Source organism: Talpa europaea, assembly GCF_964194135.1.
Source record: "Talpa europaea genome assembly, chromosome: 8".
NCBI classification, from domain to species: Eukaryota; Metazoa; Chordata; class Mammalia; order Eulipotyphla; family Talpidae; genus Talpa; species Talpa europaea.
The window spans coordinates 4,652,763-4,668,585 of record NC_140075.1 but is presented as its reverse complement, the minus strand read 5'-3'; the positions used below and the strand labels follow the sequence as shown (position 1 = coordinate 4,668,585).

The window sequence follows — 15,823 nt, the reverse complement described above, 5'->3', positions numbered from 1 at the left end:
ACTTGAGAAACACGGAAAACCCTTCAGTAGCACATAGTTTCCCTTTCTCTCTTTCTTCTCTCTCTTTCTTCCCAAGTAAAACATTTACTATAAAGTCTGAGTTTGTGTGTTGTTTCTCTCTCTTCAGAGTCCATCCACATTCCACATTTAATTATCTCCTAGTAGTTGTGTTAAGCTCTTTTTAATGGCTTCAACTTTGTATTGGTGTATTGTATTTATAAACTTTGTACCATAGGCAGAATGTAGCACCCATTTTACAATGCCATGTACATAGAAGGAAGAAACTGCATGATTATTGATGATGATGATGGTAATTAAGGTGAAGAAATAAAACTGCTAGCAACAGTCTTTCTTACTGTTGCTTAACCTCTTTATTGCACAAGGCTCTGTAAAATGAATTGTAAGGAATTAGAATGTTTATGAACACAGTAACAGGCTCTTGCTGAATGTGATTATTAAATTTCAGGGAACATGATTAGTCTGCTGTGTATTTGAATCCATGTAATAAAGAGCTGTTGTTATAATGGGTTCTGCTCATTTTATATGTTACTGGCTTGACAGTGGCTCCTTTCTTTTGACTATTCTTGACGATAACTGAGTTTAAGGTACCCCCAAGTCACGCCTATGCTTTCTCTGCTTCTGGTTCTATCAGTTAGGAAGCATGCATTCTAAAGATACAGTTCAACTCCTGTCAGATTGTCCAGATTTTCAAGGAAGTTGACTGCATCATCAGGTGCAGCATTTTGTTTACCCTTTTGTTGAGGCTCTTAATCTAGTTGGTTATACCTATTCACCTTGTTAGGTTAATTCCCCAGTAGGCTGAACAGGCAACTATGCCTGTTTTAGATGCATCAGTGGTAGGAAAAGATGCTATATGACATTTATGACAAGTTTCAATGGGACAATTAGTGCTTAAAGGACTCTGGAATAAGGCCTTGCCATCTGTAACAGAAAAATAAATACCTTTCTATAAATAGCTCCTGCTATGCTGCTGGACCTTGGTAGAGATGTAGCACCTAACAATGGAACATTCCATGGCCTTGTTGCGAAAACTATTAGGAACTGGTTTCTAACGGTCCCATCAAGCGAGAAGGGTGGGTAAGTTGTGCAGAAATCCTTTGTAAGATGAAGGCTACGTGTGGGACCAAACAGTGGATAGAGGACACTATGCTACTTCGGCAGGGAGCCCAGATTCATGTGTCAGCCACCAGTGTTGCACCACTGCCTTTTCCTGAGCTCACACCTATCACCACTGATCCTGTGTGGCCAGTTATTCATGGATGTGAAAAGGCCAGAACTTGACTCAGGCGGGTAAGGCCAATATAAGGGTGCAACCTGAAAATAGATGACAAGATCACAACCCCACTAAGGGTACCATGAAAGCTAGTGATAAGGGGAAATCCTCCAAGAGAGCAGTTTGACCCCACATACACACACACACACTCGTAAATATATGGTAACAATACACACAGAAGTACTGTTTGTGTAGAAAGTGGCCCAAAGTCAGATGGTACTTGGCAACCGACTTGGTCAGAAGGTTAGGGACCTGAGAAGAATAGACCAGACAAATAAGGACAAGAAGAATTGAAATAATGATATGTAAATGGGTACAAAGTGTGGAGAGCTTCACATTATATGCTGATCCAACCATTAAACACCCATGCTGGGAGAGCCCCTAAACAACCAAGCTGATGAAGTGACTTGGCTTGCTGACATCATCTAGCAGCTGGCATTTGATAGCCACTGTGACGGGCTTACAGGCTAAACACTGGCCTCATGGGTTGGACCTCCACATTCACAACTGATCCAGTTATACCCACAGCTAATGGTTCAGCCTGCCAGCAACAAAGATTAATGCTGAGTACCCATTCCTCAAGGAAACCCATCAGCCACGCAGTGGCTCATTCGCAATGGCCCACCAGGGGCAGTGATTCATTTTGACAAGAATGAATTTTGACAGCATTTTGTTTTGTGCGAGTAGACATATGAATTACTATGGAGTAGCTATGAAGTTTGAACATGATTTACATCAGGAAAAAAGAGGCAGAAGATAGAGACAAACCAAGCATATGGGATAAAAGCAAGAAAGAGGTCAGGCTTAGAGATGATATATTTGCATATATGACGAGAAATTAAAGCTCATTTAGGTACCAGATTAAGAATTAGATGGTGTTTTCAGTGCTGAGCTCTACTACAAATACATTCCAATTCATGAGCTTTCCTCTTTATTTTATTGCAATCTCCTTTGTGGCAAGACGGGTGTGTTACTGCACAGTATTTATTGATTTGAAATTCCAAAATTGACAGGAATACCCATTCCTGGATGATTTTGTTTTGCTTTACATTTCTAGTGAATAGGGTGATTTTATTGCCAAAGGAAAGTTAAGGATTATTCATGCAAATAAACAGCAAATGCCATGTTTTCACTTGATTATAGTAGGACAATAGTAAAGATTAATGTTAAAAAAAAATACTGAGTATTACTACGGTGATGCTTATGTCCTATTGGCCATCTTCCACTTGAAGCACTGGACTAAGAACAAATTCATACTGCACTTTAGGGTTTTAAAAAAATAATATGTAGACTTTACAAAAGATTTAACTATGTCTCCTGACACTGGACAAGACATTTTATATGTAGTACATAAAACCATATCTCATGCAGTAATTGAGCAGTTTTGAATCAGATTTCCTGGGCTTGAATTTAGCACCAACACATAAAAAGCTATATGAATTTTGGACCAGTTGCTTGAGCTCTCCATTCCTCATCTCTAATGTAAGAGCCTCCATGATGATGGGATGGCAGATTGTGGGCCAGCCCTCCCACGCAAGAGACACCAGTGGGCTGTTTTCAGACATTGGGCAACAACACAGATTGTTAGCCTGGAGGGGAACACATTAAGTGAACCCCCACATTCACCCTAGTTCTTTGTCCCTGGGCACATTTTCTAGACTTCAGTGTGAACAAGTAAAATCTTATAAGGGGTGTTGAATTGATGAGTTTGATGAGTTGAATTGTGTGATGGGTATCAGAGGAAAGGAACATACATGAGAAGGAATTTTAAAGTCCTACATGGGGATCCCTAACCATCAAGCTTCATGTGTGCAAAGCTGGGGTGTGATTTCTGGAAATGACTGTGAACTGTGCCAAATATATTTGGAGCCTGTTTGGTGGCCATCTTATCTCCAGAGTTCTAATTTTGTCCTTACTTCTCTGTTTGTGGAATGGAAGAGTGTACGTGGGTCTGCTGATAGGAAGATGAAGTGATATAATGAATATGCAAGCACTTTGAAAACCTTGAAATTGCAAAAATGCAAGGCATTTTTCTTACAAAATTATGAAATTGGGGTGACTCACTCTAATATAAATTCCTCCTATAAAATTTCAATTAAGCCTTTAAGGTACAGGCTCATGGGATCAGCAAAGTAAACAGCAAAAACTTTGGCCCTAGGGCAGAACCTTAAGGATATTTGTGTCATTCTCCGAATCTGTAGCACTTCCTGCAGTTACAGTCTGTGCTGTATTGTTTGAGGATAGGTGTTTAAAAAAAAGTATTTATTTATTTATTTATTTATACAAGCACTGGGTACAGTCAGAAGCGCGGGAGGGTGAGAGAATTCACCAGAGCCAGAGCGGGGAGCAGAGCAGGCAGAAGGACCGAAGTCCACTGCTGAGGGGAGCAGCGGGCGGCAGGAGAGGTCTGCGCGCCATGTGGGACCCTCCTCTGGTGGCCGGGGAGCAGCCGGGGATCAAACCGGCGCTGCAGAGGCTGCAGGCAGCTGCACAACCCAGCGCTCAACCGCTGCGCCACCGGGGAGGCCCATGAAGTCTTTTTTAATGCATGCCAGTCTCACAGTTGTGAGATGGTATCTCATTGTGGTTTTGAAAACTACCCCCTTCCTAAAAGTGATGATGAACATTTTCCACATCTCAGGTGGTCTTCTGTATATCCCCTTTGGTAGATGTATATCCTCTCATGTGTAAATGCCCAATCAGACAGGGTTTGCCTGGAGCAGAGTCACAAATCTTTGGTACCTTCTGGCAGAGAAAGGGGCAGAAGGGGCCAGGCAAGCCTGGGACAAAAAAGCAAAATCAAAGTACAAATCAAGATAACAGCTGCTATTGTCAGTCTCCCTGCCTCTCTCACCCACATCCCTTCCAATTGTCTTTCCATATTTCTACTCCATATGTTTCCTTCCATGTCCCCCAAGTCCCTGGTACAAATCCGAAGCTGAGAAGCAAGCACACCCTCCTTCACATCTCTCTCTGTGCCATGTGTCTCTAGCCTCTGTCGCCCCTTCAGGTTTTCTATAGCTGCCCCTGGCCATTCAGCCCTGCCCTTCTTTAGGTGGGAAGGGAACCTGGAATTTCCCCTTTTAATGGCAATTCCTCTGTTACAGTAGCATCCCAGTACAGTAGTACCTTCTGGAGGGCCATGTTGCTCACAGGCTTGGCCCCTACTCCAGTCTTTTTCTATCACCAGTCCTTTTTTCAAACATGCATGACTACACTGAGAGTTTCTTACTAGGAAGATTGTCAGTGCTGCCACATTAAGGAATAACTGGAATGAGTGTTAACTGGAGAGCGTTGGAGAAGAGTGCTTCATGTTTCTCAGTACTAACACCAAGGAAGAAAATGTTGGCATCTGTGCTTGGCAGTTCATGTAGTGTATTGTAGAATAGGAGATATAAGAATCCGACTAGTTTTCCATGGAAGAGCTGTTAACAACAAGAATTGTGTGGTGAGGGATCTGCACACGACTCTTATGTATGTCTGTCTGATCAAGTACAAAGGGAATTTTGTCTCTGCAGCCTAATCCCTATAGTGTGACCCCATCAGCTCCTTTCCCAAATAGAGTTCATCCATCACACACACTTATAAGTAGAAAGTATATCGTAATCTTTTTTAAATGCCTTCCTTTTTGCTATGAGATGTTTAGACTTGCTTGTCCCTCTGCTTTGAACAAAACGATGTGGGCTTCCACTGTGTCAGTGTTCTCCTCCTTTGCGGGAGAAGGCTCTGTTCTCATGGAAGATGATGAGGGGGATACAGGGAAGAGACTGAGTAGGCTCTTCTCAAGCCCTAGCTCCCACCTTCTCCCTCCCTACCAGGACATTTGTTGGAACAATGAGACACTTTATTTTCCAAATGTAATCTTTTGTACAATGGTGCCCAGCAGTTAAATTCTTAATGAAGGAATTCTCTCCCTTTTTCTACCTAGAAGTATGACAAAAACCCTACGACCACCTTCCTCTGAAAGCAAATTTATAACTGAATGGAGAATGGTAAGGAGCATTTTAGTTTTGGTTTTTGCCTTCTTAAGAAGGGATAATGTGTGGTCATATAGATGCTTTTCCAGAAGTGAAGTAGGTCCACAGTGCTCCAGTAATACATACAGACTGAATTTTATGTATCCTATTTGTTGGCACGAATTGGGAATTTGTAATTATTGAAGGTAATGTAAGAAATTAGGTATTCTCATCAGCCAGTCAAATATTTGTAGCTGTAACTTAACCCTTGTACTCCATTGTAGTATAAATGAATCACTGAATTACTTCCGTGTACAAGGGAAATTGCCTATATGTACTTGATTTTGAACCAAAGGGGCCCATACATTAAAGGAATTGCAGTTGAAACTTTCCACAGAGAAACCATAACTCTTTAAGGAAGCTTGGAAATAATCCTAGGATTGATTTAACTTCTCACAAAGCTTTTTAAATTACTTACATCCTTTTTTTTTAATTTCAGATTCAGCCCTATGAAAAGATAAAGGCCAGGGGCCTACCTGATAATATATCTTCTGTATTGAACAAGCTGGTAGTGGTGAAACTCAATGGTGGTTTGGGAACCTGCATGGGCTGCAAAGGTCCCAAAAGTCTGATTGGTGTGAGGAATGAGAATACCTTTTTGGATCTGACTGTTCAGCAAATTGAAGTGAGTAACATTTAGTTTTTCTCAACACTTTGTTTATAGGTTATTAAAAATGTTACCTTATAAAATAACAGATGTGGATTTGAACCAATCAACTGTCTTTAATTTTTTAGTACATAAAATATAAAAAAAAATTTGCTGTTCCTAAGGGTAAATCCTTGGGTGATGTTAAAGTTTCTGATCTTTAAATGACATTTGTAGTTGCTAATATCTCTGGATATATTTGGATTCTTCTTTGTCCCAACCACTCCGCCTTCCTTTCTTTTTAGTGGCAGCCTTCATCACAGTTGGGATGATCTAGTCTTATTAACACCTTTTGAGAGGCTAGTGAGAATTAAATATACCTGGTTGTATGTGTGGATACTAAGAACTGTTCTTGACTTTTCCCTTATGATGAAATCAATAATGAAAGATCATAAACTCTTCAGGAACAGTGGCCCTGTCTTTTTCTTTTCTTTCTTTTTGTATTTACAAGTTAATTTTTTTAAAGATTTATTTATTTATACAAGAACTGGGGTACAGGCCAGACGTGCAGGAGCATGGAGGACTCACCAGAGACAGAGTGGGGAACAGAACAGGCAGACTGACTGAAACACACCGCTGAGGGGAGTAGCGGGCGAGACAGGAGAGGTCTGCTCGCCATGTGGGTTGCTCCGAGGCCGGTGGGGATCCAACAGGCACTGCAGAGGCTGCAGACAGCATCACAGCACTGTGCTCAACCGCCTGCGCCATCAGGGAGGCCCCTACAAGTTAATTTTGAAAAAAATGACAATAGATTATTTTAGTCTTTCCCAAAGAATATAAACAGAATAATCACTAAGAAAACTATAGGGCAAATTTGGCCCTTTTTCATCCTTTATCTCTGGTGTCTAATACAGTGCTGACAGTCACAACAATAATACTTAACTTTATCCAGCAGTCCTGTACACCAAGTATTACTCTGAGCTTTTTACATGAGTTGACTCATTTGTTTCTGGCAACAACTCTATAAGATAAGTACTTTTATCTTCTCCATTATATATAACTGAGAAACCAAAGTATAAAGAGGTTGAGTTACTTACCCAAGGTCCCTTAGCTAGTTGGTACAGCATCATACTTTGAACATAGTCCATTCTGTCTTCTGTGATCTTGTTTTGTTCTCACTCTGTGTTGCGTCATAGCTCTTCCTATTGATTGTTTAAGATTTTACTTGGGTTCTGATTACAGTTTTTGACATTAATCCTGAGAATAGAGAGCCTTGTCTTTATGACATTTCTATTTGCATCTCCGCATTCCTCTGGACACAGAGTAAATGCTTAGGCAGCACTTGCCACCCAGAAAGGACCCACCAAGAGTTACTATGACTGGGCACATAACTCCCAAGTCAGGCTGTGGGATGGGGGCAGGGGCTTCTCAGCTCTGCCACTGGACCTCAGATTAGCCATCTGTAAAATGCAGATAATAACAATTTCTCTCTTGTAGAGTTGTGATTTAATGAGCAAGTGCATGGTGAATTGCTTAGAAGAATGTCTGTTTATACTAATTTATTTATTTCAAATCTGTATGTTTGCTTTATGTAGATGAAGTTTTGGACATTTTATGATTAACTATTAAGAGTTAATCTTATACTTTTAAGTAAAAGATATGCAAGTCTTGGTAATCTGATTGTCAATTTCCTCCCTAGCATTTGAACAAAACCTATAATACAGATGTTCCTCTTGTTCTAATGAACTCTTTCAACAAGGATGAAGATACAAAGAAAATTCTACAAAAGTACAATCATTGTTGTGTGAAAATCTACACTTTTAATCAAAGCAGGTACAAGGAGTAAAAAAACTTTGATCATGTTACTCCTGGGAGAAAGAACAACTTTGTTTTGTTAAACAGAGCAGCACGTGCCAAAATCTAATGTTTGTGTTTAAAGGCTGAACATTTGTTAATACATATGTGATTGTTATAATCATTCTGTGATTCTGTAACTTCTAGTTCTTAAAAAGAAAATCTGCTTGGAATTCTGTTACACATACAGAATAATTGATGATAGCTGAGGTTCCGGCTTTCTAAGGGCATATTTGGAATCCAGATGGGTCTTTGGAATCCTCCTGTAGGCTATAACATTAATAACCTTCTTTTCTATGGGAAGTTATCTCAACATTCTTAGTAGAGTTGGAGGAAAATCAACAAATTCTACTGAAAAATCATTTACTTTAGGGAAGAGGAGTGTTAGTAGAATTCAGATGATGAATGGTGATGAAGCTCAGGCGACTTGGGAGAAAAGGCTTCCATGTCAGAATAGACACAACCTTTATGAGCTCGTATAGAGGGCTAGTTCTGAAGTTGTACCACTAGTTGTATTTTTCTTTTAAACCTATTTTTCCATGGGCACTTTCTTATGCTGTAGGTGCTCTGCCTCTGTTTTCTGGTTGGTCTTTACCCTGTTCTGTGCTAGCTCTTCTGTGCTCCTACACATATTCTCATGAGTGATAGGCAGCAAATGTCCCTGAGCATTAGCCTGCTGCTAGATTTTTGGGAAAGAAAGAGCACCACTATCTGTAGGGATGCACACCTTTTCCTAAATAGGTATTTAAGGGGAAAAAAACCAAACCCCAAACCAAATAAATCTGAGAAAATTTACTTAATATATTCCTCTTCTTGCAGAGCCATAAAACATACTAACATCTTAAAATATGAGGTGTTTTCCCATATACATGACCATGGAAAACTCTCATTTGCAGTAAATACCACTATCTAGAAAACAGACTTTTGGCAATATAGATATTGAGAGATTTTCTTAAATGGATTTACATATGACTAAGTAACTTACTATTGAAAGACTGAAAAGGAGAAGAATTTTATTTAATTTTAAGTATATTGTTTTACTTGAAGGTCTGAGATACTCTCCAGAGTTGATGTTGAAAATGTTTTTTTCGTTGTTTTTTTAAGGTACCCAAGGATTAATAAAGAATCTTTACTGCCAGTAGCAAAGGATGTATCTTACTCAGGGGAGAATACAGAAGCTTGGTACTCCCCAGGTCATGGTGATATTTATGCCAGTTTCTACAATTCTGGTTTGCTTGACATATTTATAGGAGAAGGCAAAGAGTATATTTTTGTGTCTAACATCGATAATCTGGGTGCCACCGTGGATCTTTATATTCTTAATCATCTAATGAACCCACCCAATGGAAAATGCTGTGAATTTGTCATGGAAGTCACAAATAAAACATGTGCAGATGTAAAGGTAAATAAATACTGAGAAGGAAGCAGTTTGGAGATAAACATCTTTACAGTCATTCATGTTATATAGTTCAGACACTTGTATTGAAAAGTTTCTATGTTAAGCAGACATATCTATCCACTTGTTGACATCATATAAGATGGAGTGGGATAGTGTTCTATAGAGTACCCTAGTTTCCATTGGATATAAGTGTGTACATAAATTCAGATTTACTAGTATTAAAAATCTTTATTTTTTTAAAATAATCCATATGGGTAATTTTAACTGAATACACTTCCACATGTAGTTATCTGAAGCATGTGAAAACATTGTGAGGTTTGCTCAAACCTTAATATTCTTCTAGTTTGTTACTTAAATGTTTTTATTTCACTGCCCAACTAATGGAATTTTGTGTATTTTTTTAATCACTGTAATATCTCTGCAGTGCAAAAAATGTTTCAGTTTGGTGCAAAGCAAAAATTTATTTTTTTTAATCTTGCATGTTTTATGGTGATGACATTTGGTACACAAGATTTTACAACCTACCCGTGGAAAGTAAGAGCAGTAGGGTTTGTAATACTAAAGTGGTTAGTTCCTGGGCTGGATTCTCTGCAAATGTCCCCTTCACATGAATGATTGCCTCCCCCCCTCCACTGCCATGGCCTTGTGTCTATAAGAACATCTTCAGGCTGAGGCTACTCAGGAGCCACTTCTTGTCCACTGTGCCTTTGTCTTCTGTCCACTGTGCCTGTTCTCCCTTTGTCCTACTGCCAGTCAGAGGGGGTCTGAGAGGGAAGACTGGTGGTGAAAGTATGCTGTTTCTCACTCCCACTGCTTTTGTATTATGGACAAGAGGGTGGATAGGCAGCAGAAAGCCATAGAAAACCTGAATTATTCTTTTATTTGGTTCTACCTTCAAACATTCATTGTCAATGCTTATTTCTGGAGGATTTCATCTTTAGTTTCTTTTCTTTTAACTTTCACAGACTACAAACAATGTGGTATGGTTGTGATTGGGAGAAGTTGGGGGCACACATTCACTCTTTCACACTTTTCTAGGGTGGGACACTCACTCAGTATGAAGGCAAACTGAGACTGGTGGAAATTGCTCAAGTGCCAAAAGCACAAGTGGATGAGTTCAAGTCTGTATCAAAATTCAAAATATTCAACACAAACAATCTATGGATCTCTCTTGCAGCAGTTAAAAGACTGCAGGAGCAGAATGCTATTGACATGGAAATCATTGTTAATCCAAAGGTAAGCCAAAGTTTTGGCCCATTTGACTCCCTTGCTCCTAAGATCATAGTAGGCTACACACAGACCCACTGCCCACTCCAGCCAGTCTACTCTGTTGGTTTCTCCTTTTTGCCTATTCAGATTCTCCAGGTTTTAGCCCTGTTTGTCAGAAGACTCTTTAGCATGCCAACCACGGTGCCCTTACTTGACCCTGGGCTGTGGCAGAGGCAAGAGGACTGAATAGAAAAGTAAAAGAATATCTCAGTCTTAGTTATAGGCACTTTGCATGAATTTTCAGAATCTTTGGGTTTTTTTATTGTAAAATAGAAATATTACTGAGCAAAAGAGTTATGATACTGAATAAAGTTCAAGCGCCTGGCATATGACAGGTGCTTGATAAATGTTAGATTTCAAAATTGTTTCCTTCAATAGATCTGAAACCACTCCCCAAACATTAACCAGCCCATATGGAATTAAGTTGTATGTACCTAAAACCTGTTTCTCTCTCCCTCCTCATCCCTTTCCTGTAGACTTTGGATGGAGGCCTGAATGTCATTCAGTTAGAAACTGCTGTTGGAGCCGCCATTAAAAGTTTTGAGAACTCTCTAGGTATTAATGTTCCTAGGAGCCGTTTTCTGCCTGTCAAAACCACATCAGATCTTTTACTTGTGATGTCAAACCTCTACAGCCTTAATGCAGGATCTCTGACAATGAGTGAAAAACGGGAATTTCCTACAGTGCTCTTAGTTAAATTAGGAAGTTCTTTTACAAAGGTATGTAATTATAAAGCTGTGATATATACATGAATTTGTATTTAAGTGTGTAATTATAAAGAAATGATAGACATGTGAATCGGAGGCTAATTACAGCTCCACTACTAACCTTTGATGTCTTTTAAAAGGGAATTGACCATGGAAGAAAAAGATGTGGCTCACTTTTGAAAACCTGACTGTGTAGGGAACAATGTTTACATCTGGGGATGTTTTATGTATTTTCTAAGACCAGCACTGCTTTCATCAGTGGAAGAATTTTCTGGTCTAACAAGTATTTATTGAGCCCCTTCCATGATCTGGGCTGTGCTTTAGATGCTATATTTTTAACAGTAAATTAAGCAGACTAAAATTCTTACCTTCAAGGATATCTTAGTGGGGAAAGATAGTAATATAAATAAATGAAATGTACAGTGTGCCAAGTGATATAAAATGGAAAATAAAACAAAAATAAGGAATGTGTAAGTGGGGTGGTGGAGGTGGTAGTGTAATTCTACATGGGGTGGCCAGTGAATGGCCTTACTGAGAAATTGAGTTCACCAGTTGGGCAGAAAGTGTTCCAGACAGAAGGCATGGCTAGTAAAACCCAACCCTAACATAGTAAGTGGAGTCCAAGTAACTTAGTCAAAATTCAGTGAAATGAATTTTGGGAGCCATTGTGGCTGGCTTGTAAGGTCCTACTAGCCATCCACTTCTACTTCTGGTCGTGGTTTAGTGCCATCTGGTGGGGATGTGTGTACTGCCTTACATGTTAATGGGGGATGATTCTGGGTCCTACGACTGGGCTGAGACTTGCAAGACAGCATCAGGCATTTTAGGAATCTCCCTGTTCTGTGGTGCCTCTCTCATTAACCTGGTAGGCAAGGAAAATACTGGCATAGAAGTACCCATTGGCTTCATACAACCTGAGGTGGAATGGACAATTGTTTTTCTACCCAGCGTCATTCTCCTTTCACTTCCTTCTCATTCTTCATAGCCTCTTCCACACCCTACAAGAGTTAAGAACTTTATCTGCCCCAATGTGAGGTGGCTGAGTAGGCCAATGGCTAGTTGCTCCGAGGAAGAACATTTTGGGGACATTAAAAAGCAGGTGGCTGGAGCAGGTGAGGGGGTAGGGATAATTGATCAGAAAGCAGGTGAGGGGGCAGGGATAATTGATTATGCAGAACAGTGTGAGTATTGAGAGTGTTTTTTTTTCCTGATAAGGAAGCTACCATTGGAGAGCTGTGAACAGAGATGAAAGTTATACCTATAGGATTTGCTGTTGGAAAAGACAGGAGGGAAAGTTAAGGAGAAAGGAGTAAGGCTATCTCAAAGTTTTAGACCTGTACACCAGAAAGCCTGGAATTGCCATTTATTATATTAAGATGAGGGCATGCTTGAATAGAGTAGGTTGGGGGGAGAAGGTTGGAAATTAAGTTTTGCAGGTACTCTACTTATTATTGTAGAAGTTGACTCTAGAGTCAGGAGCACAGAACAAAGATTCAGGTGAGATTGGTAATTTGAAAATTGTTAGTTTATACCTGGCTTGCAAACCCTTAAAGACCACCTGAGGAGTGAGTGGCACTCACTGGAAGTCCAGAATGGAGCCCCTGAGGTACTCCAGTGTCTAGGGAGATAAGGATGAATTAGAAGATGTGGCAAAGATGACAAAGGAGTTGCAGGTGAGAAATTGGGTAGGAAATTATGAATGTGTCTGTCCTGAAAGGCAAAATGAAGAAAATGTTTCAAGAAAGAGGGAGTGATTATTTGTGTCAGGTGCTCTTGCCAGTTCAAGTAAGATGAATGAGAATTCACCATTAGGTTTGTCAATATAGAGATTTTGGAGCCTCACTGGAATGGATTCACAAGAGAATAGAAATTAGAGATGTTGATATAGACAATTTATATAAGACTTGAGGTTTCTTTGCTTTTCAAAGATGGATTTATAGCATGTTTATACGTTGATGGGAATCAATGCAATCATGAGGGAAAAGGAGAATTAACTGCACAATTCTCTTGAACAAGCCATCAGAACAGTTGCCCTTAAATTGTAGTACTAGGGACAGAATAATGAGCTAGGAGACAAGTGGTGGAAACCGTTGGAAGTTTTCTTAGTCTGTTATTCTCAGCAAAATAGTAAATGCCATATGGGAAAATTCCTAGAGCCTGAAATTAAATAATTTGTGCTGTTATCTTTCCAAAATATAATTTTCTTATTAAATCTCCTTATCCTACAAAGTCCAGCTCTGGTCTAGCTTGCTTTAAACCATAATGAGCTTTCTTTTTCCAACTAACTCCAGATTATTTGAACTACACATCTGTCTCTTAGCATGTTGGTTGGTTATTTTTTCACTTTTAATTCATTTATTTTTGTGTGAAGTGCTTAGCAATATTGTAATCACTTGATTTTAGGGTCAGTGTTAATATATCCTGGTCTCTCTGTATAGGATCTACCTATATGGTGCTAAAAAGCTTTGTTTCATAAAGGCTCTGAGCTTGGCTATAAAATGTTTTTACAGTTCCATTATCTTGTGGGCCTCCCTGGTGGCACAGGGGTTAAATCTCAGCGCTGTCAAGCTAGTGCCAGACACTGCAGCATGAGTTCGATCCCTCGCCAGGGAGCTGACCCACATCGTGCAGCAGACTTCTTCTGTCTCAGCCTCTGTTCCCCTCAGCAGTATATTTCAGTAGATCTGCCTGTCTTCTCCCTAATCTGTCTCTGATTAATCCTCTCACCGCCCCCATACCTCTAGCCTAGATCCCAGTTCTTGCATGCATAAAAAAACTAAATCTTTCTAAAAAATTATCTTGTTAATCTCTTTTTTCCCCAAAGATTTATTAATATACTTTTGAAACAATTTACATGTTTCTTTTTTCTTTTCAGGTTCAGGATTATCTAAGGAGATTTGAAAGTATACCAGATATGCTTGAATTGGATCACCTCACAGTTTCAGGAGATGTGACATTTGGCAAAAATGTTTCTTTAAAAGTATGCTATGATGAAAATTACAGTTATTACCACTTCACAAAACAGGTTTCATTTTAGTCCTTAGTCTATGTTTTTTTAAGTAATAGTTTTTAGTCTTTACCAGTTGTTTATACACATTTTTTAACAAGTAATTTACCATACTATTTAGGTTTAATACTGTCTTCCAGAGATATACAACACAGTTAAAATCAATTATAGTTGTTGTATATAGGAATATTGTGGAATATAGCATTCAAATGGAAAGAAAACACTAGTAATTGAACTACTACAATTTTATTGAAATATGACAGTTGTTAAAATAGCATTGGCTCTCACTCAAGATGACTATTTGGATCTGAATGGAGAAAAAGACAACTTATTTATACTGGATGTAATGTATTTGTGTTAAAGTAATCTGTTATCAGTATAAAGATTATTTTTCACATTACTGTAGTACTTGGGTACTCTGAGTATTAGTCCAGCCTAGCATATCAAAGAGGAAGGGCTATGGATATAAGTATTAAAGCATTAGAACCAAAGATCCAACAGTTTATTTCTAATCAAGTATTTTTTTTTAAATCCATACCTAGATGTCATATGCCTCCTGTTAAAACTACTTAAATGAAGATCTTGGGAAAAAAATATATATAAACTTTATTGCTAATATGGCCACATCTAAATAGTCTTACTTAAGACATGCAAAATATATCAGTAAACTGTTCTCTGTCTATATATATATATATAAACACCCAAACAGATATATAAAAATATAAATCAAGCACCATTTGGTTTCTTTGAGAAGGCTGGATAATGATGGTGACCTTGCAAGTAGTTCCTTGAAAGGACCAACCGTGCTGTGGCATTGGGTCCACTTCCTATTCTCGGTACCACCTCTGTCTGCTAAGGAAGCAAGGAATTTAGAACTGCTGCCAGGACTGTTACAGAAAGACCTATTGTTAACAGAAAGACGATTTTCTTTAAGATATTCTTTGTTTTTCACTTTTTTTTAACATTTTATTTTTTTAAAGATTTGTTTATTTATGCATACAAGAACTGGGGTACAGGCCAGAAGTGTGTAGGGTGAGAGGATTCACCAGAGACAGAGTGGGGAACAGAACAGGCAGACTGACTGAAATACACTGCTGAGGGAAGCAGCGGGCGAGTGAGCAGAGGTCTGCTACTCCATGTGGATCACCTACCTGGTCGGGGATCCAACTCGTGCTGCAGTAGCCACGGATAGCTTCACAGTGGTGTGTCTTAACCCCTTGCGCCACCAGGGAGGCCCCTGTTTTTCACTTTTAATATTATTTATAATTACTTTGCTATAAATGGAATGCTACATAAACTTGATAAATATAATAAAATAAATTGTATCTCAGCTGCAGTTTCAAGTATACGCTTACCTTTTTCTCCCCACCCCCACTTAGGGAACAGTTATCATCATCGCAAAATGGTGATAGAATTGACATCCCACCTGGAGCAGTATTAGAGAACAAGATTGTATCTGGGAATCTTCGTATATTGGACCACTGAAATAAAAAATACTGTGTGCACTTTATACTAATTTTGGGCTAGTTTCTTACAATGAAATGTTCTAAAATAGGCAGGTACTTTACTATGTTACTATACCCTGCAGTGTTAATTTTTAAAATTTTCTGCAGTATGCTTTTAGTTTAAGAAAAGCACAGATGGAAGCAATATTTTTCTTCTTTGAAGAGGATCCTAAAAGTTCATCTTAA

The 15,823-nt window shown here is 39.0% G+C and overlaps 1 protein-coding gene across 1 annotated transcript; it reads left to right on the top strand.

The window, feature by feature from the left end:
* Positions 1-5,226: 5,226 nt before the first annotated feature.
* LOC311176172 (UTP--glucose-1-phosphate uridylyltransferase-like) lies at positions 5,227-15,823 on the top strand (the record flags this gene model as incomplete). Its single annotated transcript, XM_084241481.1, has 8 exons — positions 5,227-5,286; positions 5,750-5,935; positions 7,596-7,729; positions 8,855-9,152; positions 10,188-10,385; positions 10,895-11,137; positions 14,001-14,105; positions 15,746-15,823. 8 exons carry the CDS (start codon positions 5,227-5,229, stop codon positions 15,821-15,823), a joined length of 1,302 nt encoding a protein of 433 aa, XP_084097607.1.